This window comes from Cherax quadricarinatus, chromosome 8, assembly GCF_038502225.1.
Source record: "Cherax quadricarinatus isolate ZL_2023a chromosome 8, ASM3850222v1, whole genome shotgun sequence".
NCBI classification, from domain to species: Eukaryota; Metazoa; Arthropoda; class Malacostraca; order Decapoda; family Parastacidae; genus Cherax; species Cherax quadricarinatus.
In genome coordinates, this window is record NC_091299.1 from 31,239,149 (window position 1) to 31,261,833 (window position 22,685).

A 22,685-nucleotide genomic window follows, 5' to 3' on the forward strand; every position below is an offset into this window, starting at 1 on the left:
AGAAGGTAAAATTACTTTAAGCCCCCCCCCCCCAAAAAAAGCGAATGTCATTTCCAGAGTTGCCACCTATTATAAACTGAGATAACTTTAGCTAAGTTTCAAACATTGCCCTGAAGACTCTCTACATTGTCATGCATCTAAATCTAAGCAAATGCAGTATAGCACCTAAGAACAATATGTAAAATGAAAGAGCTCACTTTATTATTATTATTATTAATTTTATTATATATAAAACTTAAATATCGACATATAGATTTCTAGATCATTAACTAATTTTAAGGAAAATGACCCTTTACAGAAGTTTCAGATTTCCAGAAATAAACTGAGAATTCTGGATTCTTCACAATAGGTAATATATTGGCAATTAAGTAAACACCCTATATTTTGACATATGAAAGCACTTAGAATAGTCAAGTTTTAAAATGGCTTAGCATCAAACTTAAATTTAAAAGAAAGATATGCCAATATTTATCTTGTCTCACCAATATTTAAAAAAAAAAAATTGATAAAAACTCACCCTGGTTCTGCTTTCTTGTCCTGAAGTACTGGGGGTCTGTCATCAGCTGGGCCTGGTCCACTAGGGTATGGGTTTATTCCACCTGGTCCATTTGGTCCAGGAGTGTAGGGACTTGGTCCGCTTGTTCCACTCTGGTAAGGACCAGATCCTCCTGGTCCTACAGGAGTATATGGGGTGGAAGCACTCAGTCCCCCAGGTCCATTAAAAGGGCCTGGGCCATTGGGGTAAGGGCCTGGTCCATTTCCAAATGTAGCAGGACCTGAAGGAAATGGTCCAGGACCACTTGTTGGTTGGGGATACTGAGCCCATGGGTACTGCCCTCCAGGAGGATACTGGCCTGGAGGATACTGCTGGTTCTGCTGTGGCTGTTGAAGAGGTGGTGGTCCTTGCTGATACTGTGCATCAGCCAGACCTTGAGTCAGAACTTGCTGTGGAGGTATCTGCTGAGGAGGTCCTTGAGGGATAGGTCCTTGTTGGGGTGGATTATGCTGAGGTGCACCATGGTGGTAATGAGGATCACTGGAAGCTACAAGCTTAGGAAGTCCTTCCTGGGGTGGTCCATGATGATACTGTGCTGGCTGATGTGTTATCTGTTGATAAACTGATGATGGTACTTCCGTTGGTTTGTTGGCATGATACTGTTCTTCTGGCAATCCTCCTTCGGGATTTTTCTGAGGTGACTGATCTTGTGAATGCATTTGCCCCTGATACTGTCCCTGGTGGTACTGCTGCTGAAGCTGTCCTGGCTGGGTCTGTCCCTGAAAATTTTGTCCTTGAGGGGAACTTCTCTGTTGTTGGCTAGGTGAAGACTGAGGGGCTTCTGAATGACTGTTAGCCTGTTGTGTTTGATAACGGTGATCACCATGAGGTTGTGAAAGGTGCTCTGATCTTTCTGGAGATGGTTGTCCAGTCCTCTGCATCTGGGGTCCTGTGTTGTGTTGTCCCCCATAGTAATATGTGTAAGAATTATGTGGACTTGCTGTTTCTGTTGACTTTACCTCTCCTTTGATGAGGCTTCCTGGTGATCGATTTTCGCATTCCCTGGTCTCTCCTGGTTGTTGTTGCTGACTTTGTTGGTCCCCAAAATTACCATATGGTTGTGGTGGCTGTTGCCCTGGTAGTTGTGATGACTGCTGCGACTGTGATTGTGAAGTGGGTGGTTGTTGCTGCGAAGCTGGGATACTTGAGTGAACTGCCTGAAAACAAAAAAAGTTAGGTACTAATTATGTTTATTAACCCTTTGTTTAATTTCATCACAAATATTTAGCTTTTTTTGCATTTCACTGAGATGCATATGATAAACCAATATGCTCAAAACAAGTAATTACTGTACTGCCACAATGTTACCCACTTTTATTAGAATAATACAATTGGATACAATTTATTCACAACTGGTACTTGCCAATGGGTTTCTTATCCTATCACAGACAATGCAATACTCAAAATATGCAAATGATATAAGCAACAGGATAATAACCTTTTCATATACATATAAAAGACACTCAAGATTCACACTAATCAATAAAAAAATAAAACCATTAACAATACCTAAAATTTTTAATATTTACTAATTTCTCATCACTTCTGTAAAAAAAAAAAAATTTAAAATTTAGAATAAAAAAAAAAATTGTTTCAGATTTACAGGAATTTTGCTTTGTACAGGTTGACCATCACTCATCCGGCATCACTGGTACCTGTAGGGTGCCGGATTAGTGATTTTGCTGGATTACAGAGTGGTTAGGTTAGAATACACTTATCCCAATAGCGATATTTATGCATCAGTGATTTCACCCACTTTATGCCCTATTTTTGACCCATTCCATTGTTCCAGTCTACCAAACTCATAGGTATTTTGTTAGTATTCCTTCTGTTCTGTCAACTGAGTACAGGAAACCTCCCATTTACCTATTTCAACTACCCAATAAAGTGGTCAGAAATTGATAATTTGGCCGGTTTCACACAAATTTCAAGTGATGCCAATATCAAAATAGGATCCAGAATAAACAATACAGACATTCCTAGCACTACAATAACATTTTCTCTGTTCATCAGTCATGTCTCCAGGCCCATCTTATATTATGCTTGCTTTCCATTTTGAATTTTTATTCACACAAAAAATAGAAGATTTACTGTTATGCAGACTACTGCATTATTGTAATAATTGTATAAATAATGCCAACCCACTTATGACTGCGTATTAGACCGGCCGGTTGGACACGTATTGGATGGCAACATCATTTGTTTACTCTTGAATATGGGCAAAAATCGAACATTTCCACTACCTTGAGCTCAATTTTGAGGTACTTTTTGGGGTGAAACCAATCAAAATTATATCTATTTCTTTAGGCCCAAATTTACCGGTCACAGCTTACGTGAACGAGCTAAGCTCATGGAGACCAACAGTGGCTTCAAAGCCACCTTATCTTTTATGGACAATGTACGGTGTATGTGTCTTACACAACAAGAAGCATTTATTTGTTGGAACCATGGCAAGGGCTAAAGGTGAGGAGGTTATAACAATAAATGGTGAAAAAGAAACTTGAATGACTTATCCAGCAAGTAGCACCACCAAACAGTAGCAGCAGGTTGGTGTGGTGACCCCGGAAATTTGAAAATATGCTAGCCGAAATTAGTACCAGATTACTGATGGAACCGGATTAGTAATGGCCAACCTGTATTTAAATTGTGTGATAATGTACATTTTAGGTAATAATACTAAATCAGTGATCTTTCTTTAAGTGTCACACGGGTATTGGAGACATGGGTACTGGAGACATCCAAAAAGAGTTGGTAGGCGAGTGGGAATGATATATTGAGTGTTAAATATCTAGGAAGCATCTGAGAGCAAGTTACACTGAAGTGAATGGAAGCAAGTGGTCTTTGGGATTTAGCATGCTGATGATGGAAATATCTGCAAAATAATTAAGGGACACCAGTTAGATGGACTTGAATTTGGGGAGATAAGAAGTTCAAAGGTTGCCATTTGTAAGTCAAGCATGTATGTGATCCAGTGGGTCATCCTTGGATCATGATGTATGTGTTGCTCTGGAAAGACAGCATGGGAACAAGTGATGGTTACACATTTTCTTCTTTTAGAAATCCTCTTCACATTAACATTACTGTTTTAATATACAGCACAGTTTCATTATTAAATAATCATTACATTTATTATTATTATCTACATACAACTTAATTACAATAAAGTATTTTAAACTTAGCATTCAGATGATCTAACTTCAATTATACAATATCAGGTAGTGTAGTTTTAGTCTGCTCAAAATGCTCTATATGCCCAGAGATTTTATCAAAGTATGAAATAAATGTCACCTAATTTTGTAACAGTCATGTATATTTTGAAAATAAAATTTGCATGTTTGCTACCTTGACTTGCTTCTCCAGCTTGCAAAGTAGCCATCTAAGCAACACATTATTAACTAAGTTCTGTTTTTTAGTTTAGCAATATGCAGTCCACTCATCCACCTCTTACTTATCTGAAACTGTTATAATATTAATAATAATAACAGTTTATTAGGACATGATACATAGTTGTACAAGGTATTATAGTAGTTGGGTGTACATGTCAAAAGCCCCTTGTATGCAGAGCATTATGGGCAGGCTTAAAATTAACTTAAGATTATTTAAGCTATAATAGATTTAATGGTAACAGTTACAGTAGACAATTTACAATATCAAGTACAATTGAGTATTTTAAACAATGAATTTGAACATTTCAATTTTGAAGCATTATAGTTTTACAATTTTGTAACATTACAGTGAATAATATAACAAAATGATCAATTTACTAAATGTAGTCGTACAATTTATTAATCAGATCTAATCAAATCAAATCAATGATCTGTGGAGCAGTAACAGTTCATATGGTCATCAGTCTATTATGTCCCCTATTAAGTTTGTAAAGCATGACCTTGGTTCATCAAGTCTTTTTCTTGTTATGCTCATTAACAACACTGATATGTAGGTTAGGGATTGTGTTACTTTTCTGGAAACACTGGCATCATGCCTACCATCCTCCATCTTCAATGATTTACTAAAGTTCTGTACAAGTGACTAGCACAATATTTCACCTCTTCATAATCATCTGATACTGATGGTTTTGAAGTACATATCTGGTTCCATTAGGAGTCTCTTCTTTCCATCAGTCTTTTATTGCATGACAATTCGACTTACTTTATTCTCTCTCCTCTCTCTGGTACTTTGCTTGCTCATTTGTAAACACACTATGGACTCTTGTGGTGTGACTGATGTATTATCTCACATTCATGGGAGAGGGAGAGTGCTAAACCTGTAGGGGTCATACATCCTAATGGGAAATCGGAAGTACAGTGGAACCTCAAATATTGAACTTTCTTCGTTCCAGACAGCTGTTCAAGTGCCGTTACCAAACAAATTTATTCCCATCAGGAATAACGTAAATTAGATTAGTTCATTTCAGACCCTCAAAAATATACTTATAAAAGCACTTATAAAAATACACTTACATGATTGGCTGAGTTGGGAGCAGTTCGATATTTGAGGTTCCACTGTAATCAGGTTCATTCCAAGGAAAGGGAGGAGAAGTACAATATCTTAGAAGATGATTCCCCTCACTGCATCAAGGCACCCTTTAAGACATTAATTTCTGGTTCTCTTGCTAGCTTCTTTGGTATTAAGTGCTCTATTTACTCAAGGGTCACTTTTTTCACTACTGGTTGAACACTTTTACAATTCTTTCAAGTTCGATATAATCGGACAACCACTATACCGGATTCAACATTCCACTAAATTTTTATCAGAAAATGTCTTAATCCTTCATTGTGATATTTTTTGTACATTCTCTCTCATTCTTCAATTTCCCTCTTCATTAGTTTCACTTCCACCAGGTAGCAAAATGTTTACACAGATTTCGTGCTCCCAGGAGCATTCCATATTAAGTTCTCGCTACTGGTCTTGCTGAAGGTGAAGACGAGGTCTAACTCTGCCAGCCCATCACTAGTACTTGATCTTGAGAGATGTTTAGTCAAACTGCCTTAGGAAGTCCTACAATATCAAGCCATGTAGCTTGCTCCTTACCACCTATCACTATTTCCATGGTTGACATTCCCTGTTACTGCTAGTTTTACCCTTGCTCTCTTTATTCCTGACACAATTTTCTCATTTTTTTCTGTTATATTCATGTCCAGGTCATCCATTATTTCATGATGGTGCCCACATTCTCCAATATCATCCACAGAATTTAGTTCAGTTATATAATTTGAGAATTTATGGCAGTCTAGAATTAACATACTGCATGCATCCTTAAACCTTTTACTGGTGACATCCCCAAATTTAAAGCTCCTTCTGTGTTGCCAGTTTTGAAAATAATAAAAAAATTTGCCTTCAAAAATGGTAGAGAATTTTTTCTAAAAGTAATGACATCAAAAATGCAAGACTTAATGTATGGTAATACTTATGGAGTTACATAGGTGTGAAGTTGGAGGATGGGAGCACTTCACGCATCACCAATTTTGACCATTTTGAGGTCTATTTTTGACTAAAGTCAGTGTTGAAACCAACCAATTTCTGGCTATTTCGTTAGTGTGCCTTCTGTTCTCTCCATTGATCAGCTATGATAACTACTATATACAGCACCCAGAATTTGTTAATTTAGCCAATTTTATGCTATTTTTCAACAAATTCCAATATAAAAACAACCAATTTCATAAAAAAAAAAAAAAAAAAAATTGTAGGCATTCTGGCCACTAAAGCAACCTTCCCTCCATTCATTAATCATGTCCCTCGGCCACCCACATAAAACGCTTGCTCTCCATTTTGAATCACTCACACACGCACACAAAAAAAATGTTTTTCACTATTTCTCGGAAAATAAACCATAATCAAGAATGCTTGGTCACGGTTTAGGACACCTCAGTAATTAAAGCAACCTATAACAGATAGATTATTTCTGCCATTTTGAGGACTATTTCAAACCACTACTGGTCTGAAACCAATTAAAGTCATCTCCATTTCACTAGTATGTCTTCTCAACTATTGACTGGCACCAAGAATCAGATGCTCCAAGTCACTACGTATTTTATAAAAATTCAAATACAAGTTCAGAGTTAGCTGTTCCCATTATATCTTGCCTGAGACAGGATTGTTCTTTATACTGTATCCACACACCTCATAGACATGTTCTCTTGTGTCTAGGCCAAAATTTGCTGCTCACAGCATATTTGAGAGAGCTATGATTTACACACTACTGATCTGCATAAGTGCCACTGGCCTCAATCACAGGCCTATGAAAGACAGTGAGAGTTAAAACCTTAATCTGTTTTTCTGATCAGGAATGATGCTACTCCTTCCTCTCACCTTCTGTACTTATACAGTAGCACCTGAGAAAAATTGTGTCTATAACATGTTAGCTTGGTTTGTGTAACTGTGAATAGGTCTAGTATTTCTTCTTTTTCATAGGAGTATCAGGACTATTGGATTATCTTAAACATTTAATTTACTTTTTTCAAATGTTCTTGCAAGATAGAGGAACCCACATGGAAACAGAAACATGGAGAATAGATTTGTCTTTATTTCAACCTCCAACCAAAGTTCTCTTCAGCAGGTACAAGAATCAGGGGTTACATCTCATGTAGTGATGTTGCCACTTGCAGCCTGGGGTTACCTGGGATATGACTAATGTTTCCCAAAGGCAATTTTGGAAATCCCACCTGGATGGCTTCCACCAACATTGTTAAATGTTGTGGTTGAGAGTAGTCAATTAGTGCATTTTCTGATCATTTCTGCATTTGAAACCTCAGTCTGCTTTTTTCATATTGGATGCTGCTTTCCAATGAATATTGTTATTTTGAGCACTTACTGTACATGTTGGTAAAGGGCCAAGTGAGCTTGACCATATTGTATGGATCTTTTATTCAGTTAAACAAGTAAAATTCTCAGCTTAAGGTACCACGTAAAAGGCCAGTCTTTTGAAAGGTATCTGATATACACCTGCTGTCTACTGATACTGTTTATTTTTTTTTTTTTTTTTTGGGGGGGGGGGAGGAATTTCCCAATTGATTAGGGTAGTAAGTAATTGCTTTGATCACTTGATTTTGTTAACAGTGCCTTGATGAAAAGTTTTTATGCAGCTGGAAGAGTTGTAATAACTTTTGTTGGCCTTCCGCACCACTAGTTGGATGTCCAACTCCTGACCATGGAGGTAGAAGACACCATGAAGAGTGATAGTGCTGCAGCCTGTAGTAAACAATGGCCACCATATTTAGTTCACACATGTTCATTGTATTTTTTAATTAAACTTAAAAAAACAGCTATTCATCATGTTTAAAAAGCACAAAAGTAGTGGCAGTGACAACCCTGTGACAGGGATAAAGGTAATTAAGATGAAAATAGACACAATATAACAATCCAAAAAAAGAATGAAACATCACTGAGCATCACCTGATCTTATGAAGAGATCAAGAAAGCTTTGCCTGTTGTATGGATGTCTATTACTAATGCTTGGATAATCTTGAATTATTTTGAATAACTTTTTTGTCATTATTTTGTGCCTAAGGTAAAACTGTTATATCATGATTTTTAGTTGTGCTTGGTAACACACTAGAATATTCAGTCCTCATGCATTATCAAGCACACCATATACAACTTCCACTTCTGCAAATCATGGTGCAGTGATAAGGCCATTTGAAGATTAATTACAAAAGTCATGCATATCCCCCATGCACCTTGAGTTACAGATCAGAGGTTATACCCTCCTCCAAAAATGCTTGAGGATTTTTAGAAAGCTTTACCATCTACTCAACCATTAAGAATACTGCAGTCATAGAGTGAAGTCAAACAGACAAACATGAAGAGCATTTGGATAAAACTGGCATCTCACATTGTACATACAGTGCTAGTCACAACATTATGCTGCCCCTCCCCCACACACGTACCAAAACACAAACACACACCAGGAGCCAGGAGCTCGGACTCGACCCCTGCAACCTCAACTAGGTGAGTACACCATGAAAGATTATAATATACACATATATGCACACTTACTGAGGTTTTAATACTTGGTGCTGCATCCTTTACGCTTAATCATGTCCCTCAGCCGTGTAGGAAGTTCTCAAACAAATTCTTGAGGGTTTGGGGAGGTATATTATTCCATGCCTCATGTAGAGCAGCCTCTAGCTGCGGGATGGAACTGATATCCTCGGTCAATAAACTTTGTGTCACTATTGACCAGAGGTTCTCAATAGGGTTTAGGTCTGGAGAATTGCCTGGCCAGTCATTAAAGAACCTCACTTCACAGTCCTTAAGCCACTGAACTACAGATCTGGTGGTATGACACAGTGCACTGTCCTGCATAAAAACCATAGCCACACACTTGTCAAATGCCTCAGGTAAATTGTCACATAATAACTCCAGGTAATTATACTGGTTTTTGGGAAGCACAATGAGTTCACCAACACTCTGAGCACTGAAACACCCCCAAATCATGAGCAAGTCTGGGTGTTTGGTGGTCCCACAGGTGTAGCATGGGTCTAGCAGGTCACTACCTCTGGGCCGGTACATATGTCCCCCACAGTTACAGATGACAGTGAAGGATGCTTCATCACTCCAAAGTATTTCAGACCACTGTTGAAGATTCCAGTGAAGATATTTCTTTGCATAATCCAGCCTATGTTTCTTCTGTGGCTTGGAGAGGATCAGTTTCTTAATGTGGCGGTGACTACTGTAGCCCACTTCTGACACATAACTGTTAACAGTTCTTACAGACACCTCTGAGAGAAGATGTGGGTTCTTTTCTTTCAGTTCTCTAGCAGTTATCTTAGGTGTACTCTCTAACTGCTTCTCTAGCACAGTTAAGGTACGAACAGATGTCTTCTTCGAGGGGCCAGGCCGAGGTTTGGCAGACAGTAACTTGACACTGCCACCTGCCTTGAAACACTGCACCCAGTTCCACTGAATGCTCACACACCAACATTCTCCACTATTTCTTTCATCTGGTGCCCAGCTTTGTGAAGCCCTATGACTTGAGCTATAGTTTCAGGTGTTAAAGACTTCTTTTTACCCATAATCAAACATGTATAGCCCCAAAACCAAAGGGAACACTGGACAAAAGATGGGGCAGATAAAAGACAAAAGTGCAACACTCCCTCTCACTACGGTAGCCATGTGAGCACTGAGGAGTCACTGTGGGGTGTGGTGGCAGGCCGTGACATGCTAATGGCTGCTACCTGGCATGATGCACTGATGAAAAAAGACCCCCTGTATGGTAGGCCTTTGATTTTTGTCATGGCATTATGCCGGGGAGCTCACCCAGCATAACGCTGTAACTACTAGCACTGTAACTGTCACAGGTTAGAAGAGAACAAAAACGATGTGATGACAAATTAGCCTGACCTTGAGGTGGACTTAGATGTAGAGGCAGCATTGATACCAAGAAAATGGCAGAGGGTACAAGATCTTTCACCCTTTGACTGTTTCAGTTGTACATATATACATACGTCTTACGAGCCAATGTGTTTGACGTATACTCAAAAATTCTAGCGGCTTCAAATCAAGCAGGAGAAAGCTGGTAGGCCCACATGTGAGAGAATGGGTCTGTGTGGTCAGTGTGCACAGTATAAAAAAAAATCCTGCATCAAGCAGTGCATAATGAGAAAAAAAAACTCCGACAGTGTTTTTGGATTAAAACGCCGACTCTGAGGTGCATTTTTGTATAGCTTTTATGATTATATTCTAATTTTTGTAGTCACATTTGATAGAATGGAAAACATGTTATAGAAATGGAGGTGATTTTGATTGGTTTTAATATGAAAAAGACCTTGAAATGGAGCTCAAAGTAGGGGAAATGTTTGATTTTTGCCAATGCTCAAGAGTAAACAAATGACGTCATTGTCCAATAAATGTCCAACTAGCCATTCTAATATGCAGTAATGAATGAGTTGACATTATTTATACAATTATTACAATATTGCAGTAGTTTGCATAACAGTAAATCTTCTATTTTTTTTTTGAATAAAAATTCAAAATAGAAAGCAAGAGTAATATCAGAGGGGCCTGGAGACGTGACTGATGAACAAAGAAAATGTTATTTTAGAGCCAGGAATGTCTGCAGTGTTCATTCTGGACCTTATTTTGAAATTGGCATATTTTTTAGTTTGCGTGAAATTGGCCAAGTTGCCAATTTCAGACCACTTTATTAAGTAGTTGAAATCAGTAAATGGGCAGTTTCTTGTACTCAGTCAATAGAACAAATGGAGTTCTAAAGAAATAGCTATGAGTTTGGTCAACTGGAACAATAGAATTAGCCAAAAATAGGGCTCAAAGTGGGTGAAATCGCCAATTCGTAAATATCGCCGAGGTCGCTAACTTCGCAAAAGTGTAATTCCGTAAGTTTTCAATCAAATTTCGTACTTTTGGTGTTATTACCATCGAGAAAAGATTCTCTATCATTTCACTTTTTTTTTTTCCAAATATTTTGCAACACCAGGAGACACCTCAGGATTTGGGGTTGTGACAGTCAAAGGGTTAAGCATGGACTATCAGTACTCTTTTGAAAATTTGACAATTTCCAAAAGAATTATTACAAATACCCTTGTTTACAAAAGATTTTATTGCAAAAAACGAAAACAAGTACATGTATGTGCCCTACTTCAGAAATATTTCTGAAAAAATTCCAACCTCTAAAGCTGCTGAAACACCATAGAAATTGCCAAGTCTCCTCAAGCATTTCCATCAAATTCTGCCTCTTCCTCTTCCTCAAATTAGTCATTCACATAATACTGTAAAAGACACCACTTTCAGTGAACAGTATGACACCAGCATTCAAGGCAATTAAACACTACATTATTGTACTGTATTTTGATTCCTACCATATTTAATTAACATGAATACAGCAGTATTGCTTTCTAATTTGTCACTGACGTGGTTTAATTATGAAAAGAAAATTAATGGGAAAATATGCTTCCTTGACTGAGGTAGAATGTAACCTACATTTGTACTGTGTGTTACTATGGAATTTTTTTTTTTTTAACAAGTCAGCCGCCTCCCACCGAGGCAGGGTGACCCAAAAAGAAAGAAAATCCCCAAAAAGAAAAGGCTTTCGTCATCATTCAACTCTTTCACCTCACTCACACATAATCACTGTTTTTGCAGAGGTGCTTTGAACACAACAGCTTAGTAGCATATAGATGTATGTATAAAGATACTCAACATATCCCTCCAAACTGCCAATATCCCGAACCCCTCCTTTAGAGTACAGGCATTGTACTTCCCATTTCCAGGACTCAAGTCCGGCTATATAAAAATAACCGGTATCCCTGAATCCCTTCACTAAATATTACCCTGCTCACACTCCAACAGATCGTCAGGTCCCAAATACCATTCGTCTCCATTCACTCCTATTGAGCACGCTCACGCATGCCTGCTGGAAGTCCAAGCCCCTCGCCCACAAAACCTCCCTTACCCCTTCCTTCCAACCTTTTCGAGGACGACCCCTACCCCGCCTTCCTTCCCCTACAGATTTAAATGCCCTCCATGTCATTCTACTTTGATCCATTCTCTCTAAATGACCAAACTACCTCAACAACCCCTCTTCAGCCCTCTGACTAATACTTTTATTAACTCCACACCTTCTCCTAATTTCCACACTCCGAATTTTCTGCATAATATTTACACCACACACTGCCCTTAGACAGGACATCTCCACTGCCTCCAACCACCTCCTCACTGCTGCATTCACAACCCAGGCTTCACACCCATATAAGAGTGTTGGTACTACTATACTTTCATACATTCCCTTCTTTGCCTCCATAGATAATGTTTTTTGTCTCCACATATACGTCAATGCACTACTCGCCTTTTTTCCCTCAAAACCTACTACATTCAGTTTGGTAACAGAGCTGCAGATGTGTCTCTTAACATAATGATAAATGGATTACCTATCACAAAACTCACAGAGGGAAAATTCCTAGGAATCCACCTTGATAATAGACTCAAATTTCAAACACATATACAACAAATTTCCAAAAAATTTCCAAGACCGTAGGCATACTATCGAAGATACGGTACTATGTTCCACAGTCAGCCCTCCTGGCCCTATATCACTCACTTATTTACCCCTATCTCACCTATGGAATTTGTGCATGGGGCTCAACAACAATAAACCATCTCAGACCACTAATCACCCAACAAAAGGCTGCAGTCAGAATGATAACAAATTCCCACTACAGACAGCACAGTCCACCAATATTCAAAACTCTAAACCTACTCACAATACAAAACATCCATACTTATTACTGCACCTACTACATACATAGAACACTTAACTCTGACATAAACCCTCCCCTCAAACATCTCCTTACCAACCTCAACAGAACACATGACCATAACACAAGACACAGATCACTCTTTGATGTTCCTTGTGTCCATCACACACTATGCAACAACTCAATGCACATAAAAGGCCCTAAAATCTGGAATTCATTACCTGTGAATATAAAAGAAACACTGTCTGTTTATAAATTCAAGTCTCTTCTCAAAAATCACTTACTCACCCACAACTAAATAAATACTGAATAATTGTATCTCATAAATTGTATCTCATATATGTATCTCATCATTGTATCTCATATATGTCAACCTGTGACCCAATCAAACTTTGTTACTATTTAACTTCATTACCTAACAGAATACTCCACTCTACTGATTACACAGCAACACAGTAAATGACCATATAACCTGTCTTTGTAATACTCATTTGTACTAAATTGTTATCTGTTTTACAATAATTTTTGTACCACTGAATATATCATTGTTTAGTTAATCTTAAGTTAATTTTAAGCCTGCCTGTAATGCTATGCATTCAAGTGGCTTTGGCATGCTGCATTTAACTATATTTTTTTGTACTTCACTGTATCATGTTCAAATTAATAAATAAATAAATAAATAAATAAAATTAACCTCATCCTTCATAAATCCATCCGCCGACACGTCAACTCCCAAGTAGTATCTGAAAACATTCACTTCTTCCATACTCCTCCTCCCCAATGTGATATCTAATTTTTCTTTATCTATATCATTTGATACCCTCATCACCTTACTCTTTTCTATGTTCACTTTCAACTAGGGGTCCTTAACCTTGTCAAACCCTGTGTAAAAAAAAAAAAAAAAAAACTTTCTACCTTTGCACACACTCCCAAACTCGTCCACTAAACTTTGCAATTTTTCTTTAGAATCTCCCATAAGCACAGTATCATCAACAAAAAGCAACTGTGTCAATTCCCATTTTGTATTTGATTCCCCATAATTTAATCCCACCCCTCTCCCAAACAACCTAGCATTTACTACTTTTACAACCCCATCTATAAATATATTAAACAACCATGGTGACATTACACATCCCTGTCTAAGACCTACTTTTACCGGGAAGTAGTCTCCCTCTCTTCTACACACCCTAACCTGAGCCTAACTATCCTCATAAAAACTCTTTACAGCATTTAGTAACTTACCACCTATTCTATTTACTTGCAACATCTGCCACATTGCTCCCCTATCCACTCTATCATATGCCTTTTCTAAATCCATAAATGCAATAAAAACTTCCCTACCTTTATCTAAATACTGTTCACATATATGCTTCAATGTAAACACTTGATCTACACATGAACTACCTACTCTAAAACCTCCGTGCTCATCCGCAATCTTACGTTCTGTCTTACCTCTAATTCTTTCAGTTATAACCCTACCGTACACTTTTCCTGGTATACTCAGTAAACTTATTCCTCTATAACTTTTACAATCTCTTTTGTCCCCCTTCCCTTTATATAAAGGGACTATACATGCTCTCCGCCAATCTCTAGGTACCTTCCTCTCTTTCATACATTTATTAAACAAAAATACGAACCACTCCAACACTATATCCACCCCTGCTTTTAACATTTCTGTCATGATCCCATCAGTTCCAGCTGCTTTACCCCCTTTCATTCTACGTAATGCCTCACACACCTCCCCCACACTCACATCCTGTTCTTCTTCACTCCTAAAAGATGGTATACCTCCCTGTCCAGTGCATGAAATTACCGCTTCCCTTTCTTCTTCGACATTTAAAAGTTCCTCAAAATATTCTCGCCATCTACCCAAAACCTCCCTCTCCCCATCTACTAACTCCCCTACTCTGTTTTTAACTGACAAATCCAACTGTTCCTTAGGCTTTCTTAACCCTTTGACTGTCGCGGTCGCATATATGTCTTACTAGGTACCGTGTTTGATGTATATATACTCATAAATTCTAGCAGCTTCAAATCAAGCAGGAGAAAGCTGGTAGGTGCACATATGAGAGAATGGGTCTGTGTGGTCAGTGTGCACCATATAAAAAAAATCCTGGAGCACGCAGTGCATAATGAGAAAAAAAAAACTCCGATCATTTTTTTTAATTAACCCTTAAACGGTCCAAATAGATCGACATTCAAATTCGTAGTGCTACAAAAGTAGATCTACTTTTTTTTTTTACATATTTTCAAATATAACAAAAAAAAAAATGTAGATAAAAGATTTTTTTACACGTTTTCAAATGTAAAACAAAAAAGAAGATCTACATTTTTTTACATACTTTCAGATGTTGAAAAAACATGTATATACGTTTGGACCATTTAAGGGTTAAAATGCCGACTTTTTGGTCTATTTTCACATAGTATTTATGGTTGTATTCTTGTTTTCTTGGTCTCATCTGATAGAATGGAAAACATATAGAAATAGAGGTGATTTTGATTGATTTTACTATAAAAAGAACCTGGAAATGGAGCTCAAAGTAGGGGAAATGTTTGATTTTTGCCGATGTTGAAAAGTAAACAAATGATGTCATTGTCCAATAAATGTCCAACTAGCCATTCTAATATGCAGTCATGAATGGGATGACATTATTTATACAATTATTACTGTATTGTAGTAGTCTGCATAACAGTAAATCTTCTATTTTTTGTTTGAATAGAAATTCAAAATAGAAAACATGAGTAATATCAGAGGGGCCTGGAGATGTGACTGATGAACAAAAAAAATGTTATTTTAGAGCCAGGAATGTCTGCACTGTTCATTCTGGACCTTATTTTGAAATTGTCATATTTTTTAATTTTCGTGAAATTGGCCAAATTGTAAATTTCTGACCACGTTATTGGGTAGTTGAAATCGGTAAATGGGCAGTTTCTTGTACTCAGTCAATAGAAAAAATGGAGTTCTAAAGAAATAGCTATGAATTTGGTCGACTGGAACAATGGAATTAGCTGAAAATAGGGCTCAAAGTGGGCAAAATCGCCAATTTGTAAATATCACCAAGGTCACTAACTTCGCGAGAGCGTAATTCCGTCAATTTTCCATCAAATTTCGTGTTTTTGGTGTCATTACAATTGGGAAAAGGTTCTCTATCATTTCATAAGACTTTTTTTTTTTTTTTTGAAATTTTGCGACACCAGGACACACCTCAGGATTTGGGGTTGCGACAGTCAAGGGGTTAAATAAACTTACACACTGTGCTGGCATGCAGGTACACATTAAAATCAGTAAGAGTGTCTTATGTCTCGAGACGCCATATTAGCAATGATAATAATAATACAGAATCATAAGCAAAAAGTAACTGTGACAACTTCCAAATCAAACACAAATGGGAGTTGGCACAGTTACTTTTGCTGATGATACTGTGCTTATGGGAGATTCTAAAGAAAAGATGTAAAGGTTAGTGGACGAGTTCGGGAGGGTGTGTAAAGGTAGAAAGTTGAAAATGAACACTGATAAGAGTCAGGTGATGAGGGCATCAAATGATTTAGAAAAAGAAAAATTGGATATCACATTGGAGAGAGGGAGTATGGAAGAAGGGAATGTTTTCTGATATTTGGGAGTTGATGTGTCAGAGGATGGATTTATGAAGGATGAGGTTAACTATAGAACTGATGAAGAAAAAAAGGTGAGTGGTGCATTGAGGTATGTGTGGAGACAAAAAACGTTATCTATTGAGGCAAAGAAGGGAATGTATAAAAGTATAGTGGTACAAACTCTCTTATATGGGTGTGAAGCTTGGGATGTAAATGCTGCAGCAAGGAGGTGGTTGGAGGCAGTGGAGATGTCCTGTCTAAGGGCAATGTGTTTATTTATTTATTTATTTATTTAGTAATTTTAGCATACATACAGAGGTACAAAAAATACAGGTAAGAGCAGCATGCCAAAGCCACTTATATGCATAGCATTACGGGCTGGCTTAAAATTAACTTAAGATTAACTAAGCAATGATGAAATCAGTGATAAGACATTATTGTAAACAGATAACTATAAAGCACAAATGAGTATTACAAAGACAGGTCATGTGGTTGCATGCATTGTTGTACATTCAGTCGAATGGAGTATTCTGTTAGGTATTGTATTTAAAAAAAAATAACAAAGTTAGATTGGGTCCTAGGTTTAACATTTGTGTGATATAATTGTGAGTAACATATAGGATATACAATTTATAAGGTTCAGTTATTCAGTATTTATTTGGTTTTGAGTGAGTAAGTGATCTTTGAGAAGAGACTTGAATTTATAAACAGGTAGTGTTTCTTTTATATTTACAGGTAAATATTATGCAGAGAATTCGGAGTGTGGAAATTAGGAGGTGTTGAGTTAATAAAAGTATTATTCAGAGGGCAGAAGAGGGGTTGTTGAGGTGGTTTGGTCATTTAGAGAGATTAGATCAAAGTAGAATGGCATGGAGAGCACATAAATCTATAGGGTAAGGAAGGCGGGGTAGGCGCTGTCTTCGAAAAGACTGGAGGGAGGGGGTAAAGGAGGTTTTGTGGGTGTGGGCCTTGGACTTCCAGCAAGCGTGCATGAGCGTGTTAGATAGGAGTGAATGAAGATGAATGGTTTTTGGGACCTGATGAGCTGTTGGAGTGTGAGCAGGATAATATTTAGTGAAGGGATTCAGGGAAACTGGTTATTTTTATAAAGCCGGACTTGAGCACTGGGAAGTACAATGCCTGCACTTAAAAGGAGCAGTTTGGGATGTTGGCAGTTTGGAGAGATGTTATATATCTTTATACAGATAATACCACAGACCACTACCCTACTTTCCTCATAACAACTCTTGGTAAACTACCCCAAGACACTACTAAAGTCACCTTCAGACTTCACAATGAGGCAGCCATTAATAACTTCACAACAGCAGTAGCAAACATTGATTGGCACACTGAGCTAGAAATCTATACAGATATTGACGAATGTATTAATAATTTTCTAAAAAAGACCCAATACCTCTATAACAAGCACTGCCCTAAAAAAACTAAACAGATGACAGCTAAGGGACTGAACAGTCCCTGGCTAACACCCAGCATTCTCAAATCCATAAATACAAAACACCAATATGAAAAACAGTACAGAATGGGTCACATAACCAGAGACCAAACAAAACGTTACTCGTCAATCCTAACCAGCCTGATAAGAAGGGCAAAAAAATTGTATTATGAGAACAGATTATCCAACTTACGAGGTGATATAAAAAAGACCTGGAAAACCCTATCAGAAATTCTGGGAACAAAAAAGATATCACGAAATAGCGAAATAAAATTAGCAAAATCAGATGAACCAAAACTCCCACCAACAGAAACAGCAAACAGACTCAATGATTTCTTCTCCACTATAGGACAAAACCTTGCCAATAAAATCCCAAGCTCAGATACCCCACCAAATGACTACCTCACCGGCAACTACCCGAACACAATGTTCCTAGCTCCGACTAACCCTTACGAAGTCTCCCTTATTATCAACGCACTAAAAAACAAGGCAGGAGATTTAAATATTTTACCACCCTTTATATACAAAAAACTGTCACAAGTGCTATCACCAATCATTGCAACACTCTTTAACAAATCCATAGAATCCTCCACCTTCCCTACAGTACTCAAAATAGCAAGGGTCACCCCGATCCACAAAGGAGGAGACCAAACAGAGTTGAATAACTATAGGCCAATATCCAACTTACACCCTCTCTCAAAAATCTTCGAAAAATTAATTCATAAACGAATCTACTCCTACCTTATCTCCCAAAACATATTCAACCCCTGCCAATTTGGATTCAGGCCTAATAAAAATACTAATGATGCTATTATACACATGCTAGAACATATATACACTGCAATAGAGAAAAAAGAAGTCCAACTGGGGATCTTCATTGACTTACGTAAAGCTTTTGATACAGTTGACCATGACTTGCTCCACGTAAAATTGTCACACTATGGTATAAGAGGGCACTCCCTCAACTACCTCAAGTCATACCTCAGCAACAGAAGCCAATATGTGTACGCAAATGGGGCAAACTCTTCTGCGCAACCAATTACACAGTTGGTGTCCCACAGGGAAGTGTCCTTGGCCCTCTTCACTTTCTCCTATACATAAATGACCTTCCAAATGCTTCGCAATTACTCAAACCCACACTATTTGCAGATGACACTACATACGTCTTCTCTCACCCGAGCCCAGTCACGCTAGCCAATACTGTAAATACCGAATTACAGAAAATATCTACCTGGATGAGGACTAACAAACTTACACTAAACATTGACAAAACCTACTTCATTCAGTTTGGTAACAGAGCTACAGATGTCCCTCTTAACATAATGATAAACGGATCACCTATCACAAAGCTAACAGAGGGAAAATTCTTAGGAATCCACCTTGATAATAGACTCAAATTTCATACACATATACAACAAATTTCTAAGAAAATTTCCAAGACTGTAGGCATACTATCGAAGATACGGTACTATGTTCCACAGTCAGCCCTCCTGGCCCTATATCACTCTCTTATTTACCCCTATCTCACCTATGGAATTTGTGCATGGGGCTCAACAACAATTAACCATCTCAGACCACTAATTACCCAACAAAAGGCTGCAGTTAGAATGATAACAAATTCTCACTACAGGCAGCACACTCCACCAATATTCAATACACTAAACCTACTCACCATACAAAACATCCATACTTATTACTGCACCTATTACATACATAGAACACTTAACTCTGATATTAACCCTCCGCTCAAACATCTCCTTGCCAACCTCAACAGAACACATGACCATAACACAAGGCACAGATCACTCTTTGATGTTCCTCGTGTCCATCTCACACTATGCAAAAACTCAATGCACATAAAAGGCCCTAAAATCTGGAATTCATTACCTGTAAATATAAAAGAAACACTACCTGTTTATAAATTCAAGTCTCTTCTCAAAGATCACTTACTCACCCAAAACCAAATAAATACTGAATAACTGAACCTTATAAATTGTATATCTTAAATGTTTCTCACAATTATATCACATAAATGTTAAACCTAAAACCCAATCTAACTTTATTATTTTTTAAATACACTACCTAACAAAATACTCCATACGACTGAATGTACAACAATGCATGCAACCATATGACCTGTCTTTGTAATACTCATTTGTGCTTTATAGTTATCTGTTTACAATAATGTATTATCACTGATTTCATCATTGCTTAGTTAATTTTAAGCCAGCCCGAAATGCTATGCATAGTATAAGTGGCTTTGGCATGCTGCTCTTATCTGTATTTTTTTGTACCTCTATATGTATGCTCAAATTGTAAATAAATATATGCCTCTAAACTGTTGTATCTGGGTGCCCCTGCAAAAACATTCATTATGTATGAGTGAAGTTAAAGTGTTGAATGATGATGGAAGTATTTTCTTTTTGGGGATTTTCTTTCTTTTTGGGTTGCCCTGCCTCGGTGGGAGACGGCCGACTTGTTGAGAAAAAAAAAAAAAAGAAATAATCAATACTCATCAAATGTTGTATATTAAGTTAATATACACATTTTCATTAATCCATATATGATATTTTTTCAAATTATATAATAAATACAATATGTAATATATAAAGATGATAAATACACCCCACAGCAGAATAAATTAACATAAATATGAGATGTGGTAGCCAGACGACTTGTATGAGTGATGGTGAGAATAACGTTTTCTCTAGTCCAACATAAAAAAAAAATGTGTTACTGGGGATAACTAGAAAATTATTCCTTTCATATGCCTTCACTCAGAGCATCATTTCTTCTAAAAATGGTGTTACATGAGAATGGGAGCATTCCTCTTTATTTATTCTACCATATCAATGTAGGGACAACTTGTATACAAACCAGACGTGTTCGCCTGGCTTGTTTACAAAACTCGTGTATGCCTGGTTTGTTTACATAACTCCGCGCCTGTCATCCCTCTCTCTCATTTATTCGTTTTATCTCGTTTACTCACTTCTGACCCTATATCAAGACTACAAATATTTTAAGGCAAGTAATGAGTGAACTGTACAGTGGACCCCCGCATACCGTTGGCATCACATAACGTTAAATCCGCATACCGCTACATTTTATCGCCAAGATTTTGCCTCGCATACCGCTAAAAAACCCGCTCAACGCTGTTCGTCCGAGACGCGTCTAATGTGCGCCCTTAGCCAGCCTCACATGTTCCGCCGGTGGCATTGTTTACAAGCCAGCCTCCGCGGTAACATCCAAGCATACAATCGGAACATTTCGTATTATTACAGTGTTTCTGGTGATTTTATCTGCAAATTAAGTGACCATGGGCCCCAAGAAAGCTTCTAGTGCCAACCCTACAGCAATAAGGGTGAGAATTACTATAGAGATGAAGAAAGAGATCATTGATAAGTATGAAAGTGGAGTGCGTGTCTCCGAGCTGGCCAGGTTGTATAGTAAACCCCAATCAACCATCGCTACTATTGTGGGCAACAAAAAGGCAATCAAGGAAGCTGTTCTTGCCAAAGGTTTAACTGTGTTTTCGAAACAGAGATCGCAAGTGATGGAAGATGTTGAGAGACTCTTATTGGTGTGGATAAATGAGAAACAGATAGCAGGAGATAGCATCTCTCAAGTGATCATAAGTGAAAAGGCTAGGAAGTTGCATGAGGATTTAATTAAAAAAATGCCTGCAACTAGTGATGATGTGAGTGAATTTAAGGCCAGCAAAGGTTGGTTTGAGAGATTTAAGAGGCGTAGTGGCATACATAGTGTGATAAGGCATGGTGAGGCTGCCAGTTCGGACCACAAAGCAGCTGAAAAATATGTGCAGGAATTCAAGGAGTACATAGAAACTGAAGGACTGAAACCTGAACAAGTGTTTAATTGTGATGAAACAGGCCTGTTTTGGAAGAAAATGCCAAGCAGGACGTACATTACTCAGGAGGAAAAGGCACTCCCAGGACATAAGCCTATGAAAGACAGGCTTACTCTGTTGATGTGTTCCAATGCTACTGGTGATTGCAAAGTGAAGCCTTTATTAGTGTATCACTCTGAAACTCCCAGACCGTTCAGGCAAAAGAATGTCCTCAAGGAAAATCTGTGTGTGCTGTGGAGGGCAAACAGTAAGGCATGGGTCACTAGGGACTTTTTCTATGACTGGTTACACCATGCATTTGCCCCCAATGTGAAAGATTACCTAACTGAAAAGAAATTAGAACTTAAGTGCCTCCTGGTGCTAGACAATGCCCCTGGTCATCCTACAGACATGGCAGAGCGACTTTATGGGGACATGAAATTCATTAAGGTGAAGTTTTTGCCTCCTAATACCACTCCTCTCCTGCAGCCCATGGACCAGCAGGTTATTGCAAACTTCAAAAAACTGTACACAAAAGCTCTGTTTGAAAGGTGCTTTGTAGTGACCTCAGAAACTCAACTGAGTCTAAGAGACTTTTGGAGAGATCACTTTAATATCCTCAATTGTGTAAACCTTATAGGTAAGGCTTGGGAGGGAGTGACTAAGAGGACCTTGAACTCTGCTTGGAAGAAATTGTGGCCAGAATGTGTAGACCAAAGGGATTTTGAAGGGTTTCAGGCTAACCCTGAGAATTCTATGCCAGTTGAGGAATCCATTATGGCATTGGGAAAGTCCTTGGGGTTGGAGGTTAGTGGAGATGATGTGGAAGAGTTGGTGGAGGAGGACAATGAAGAACTAACCACTGATGAGCTGATAGATCAACTTCAACAGCAAGAGGCCAGACCTGAGGAAACTGGTTCGAAGGAGGGGAGAGAGAAATTGAAGAAATTGTCTACTACAAAGATTAAGGAAATCTGTGCAAAGTGGCTTGAAGTGCAAACCTTCATGGATGAAAATCACCCT

General features: G+C 38.0%; 1 protein-coding gene across 7 annotated transcripts in view; it reads right to left on the reverse strand.

The window, feature by feature from the left end:
- The window catches only part of LOC128685489 (uncharacterized), a 254,154-nt gene that overhangs the window by 57,625 nt on the left and 173,844 nt on the right, over positions 1 to 22,685 (reverse strand). For all 7 annotated transcript variants that reach the window (XM_053772051.2, XM_053772052.2, XM_053772049.2 and 4 more), the window contains one exon: positions 518 to 1,713. In XM_053772051.2, coding sequence (XP_053628026.2) covers positions 518 to 1,713 — 1,196 coding nt within the window. The remainder of the gene's footprint in view (positions 1 to 517; positions 1,714 to 22,685) is intronic.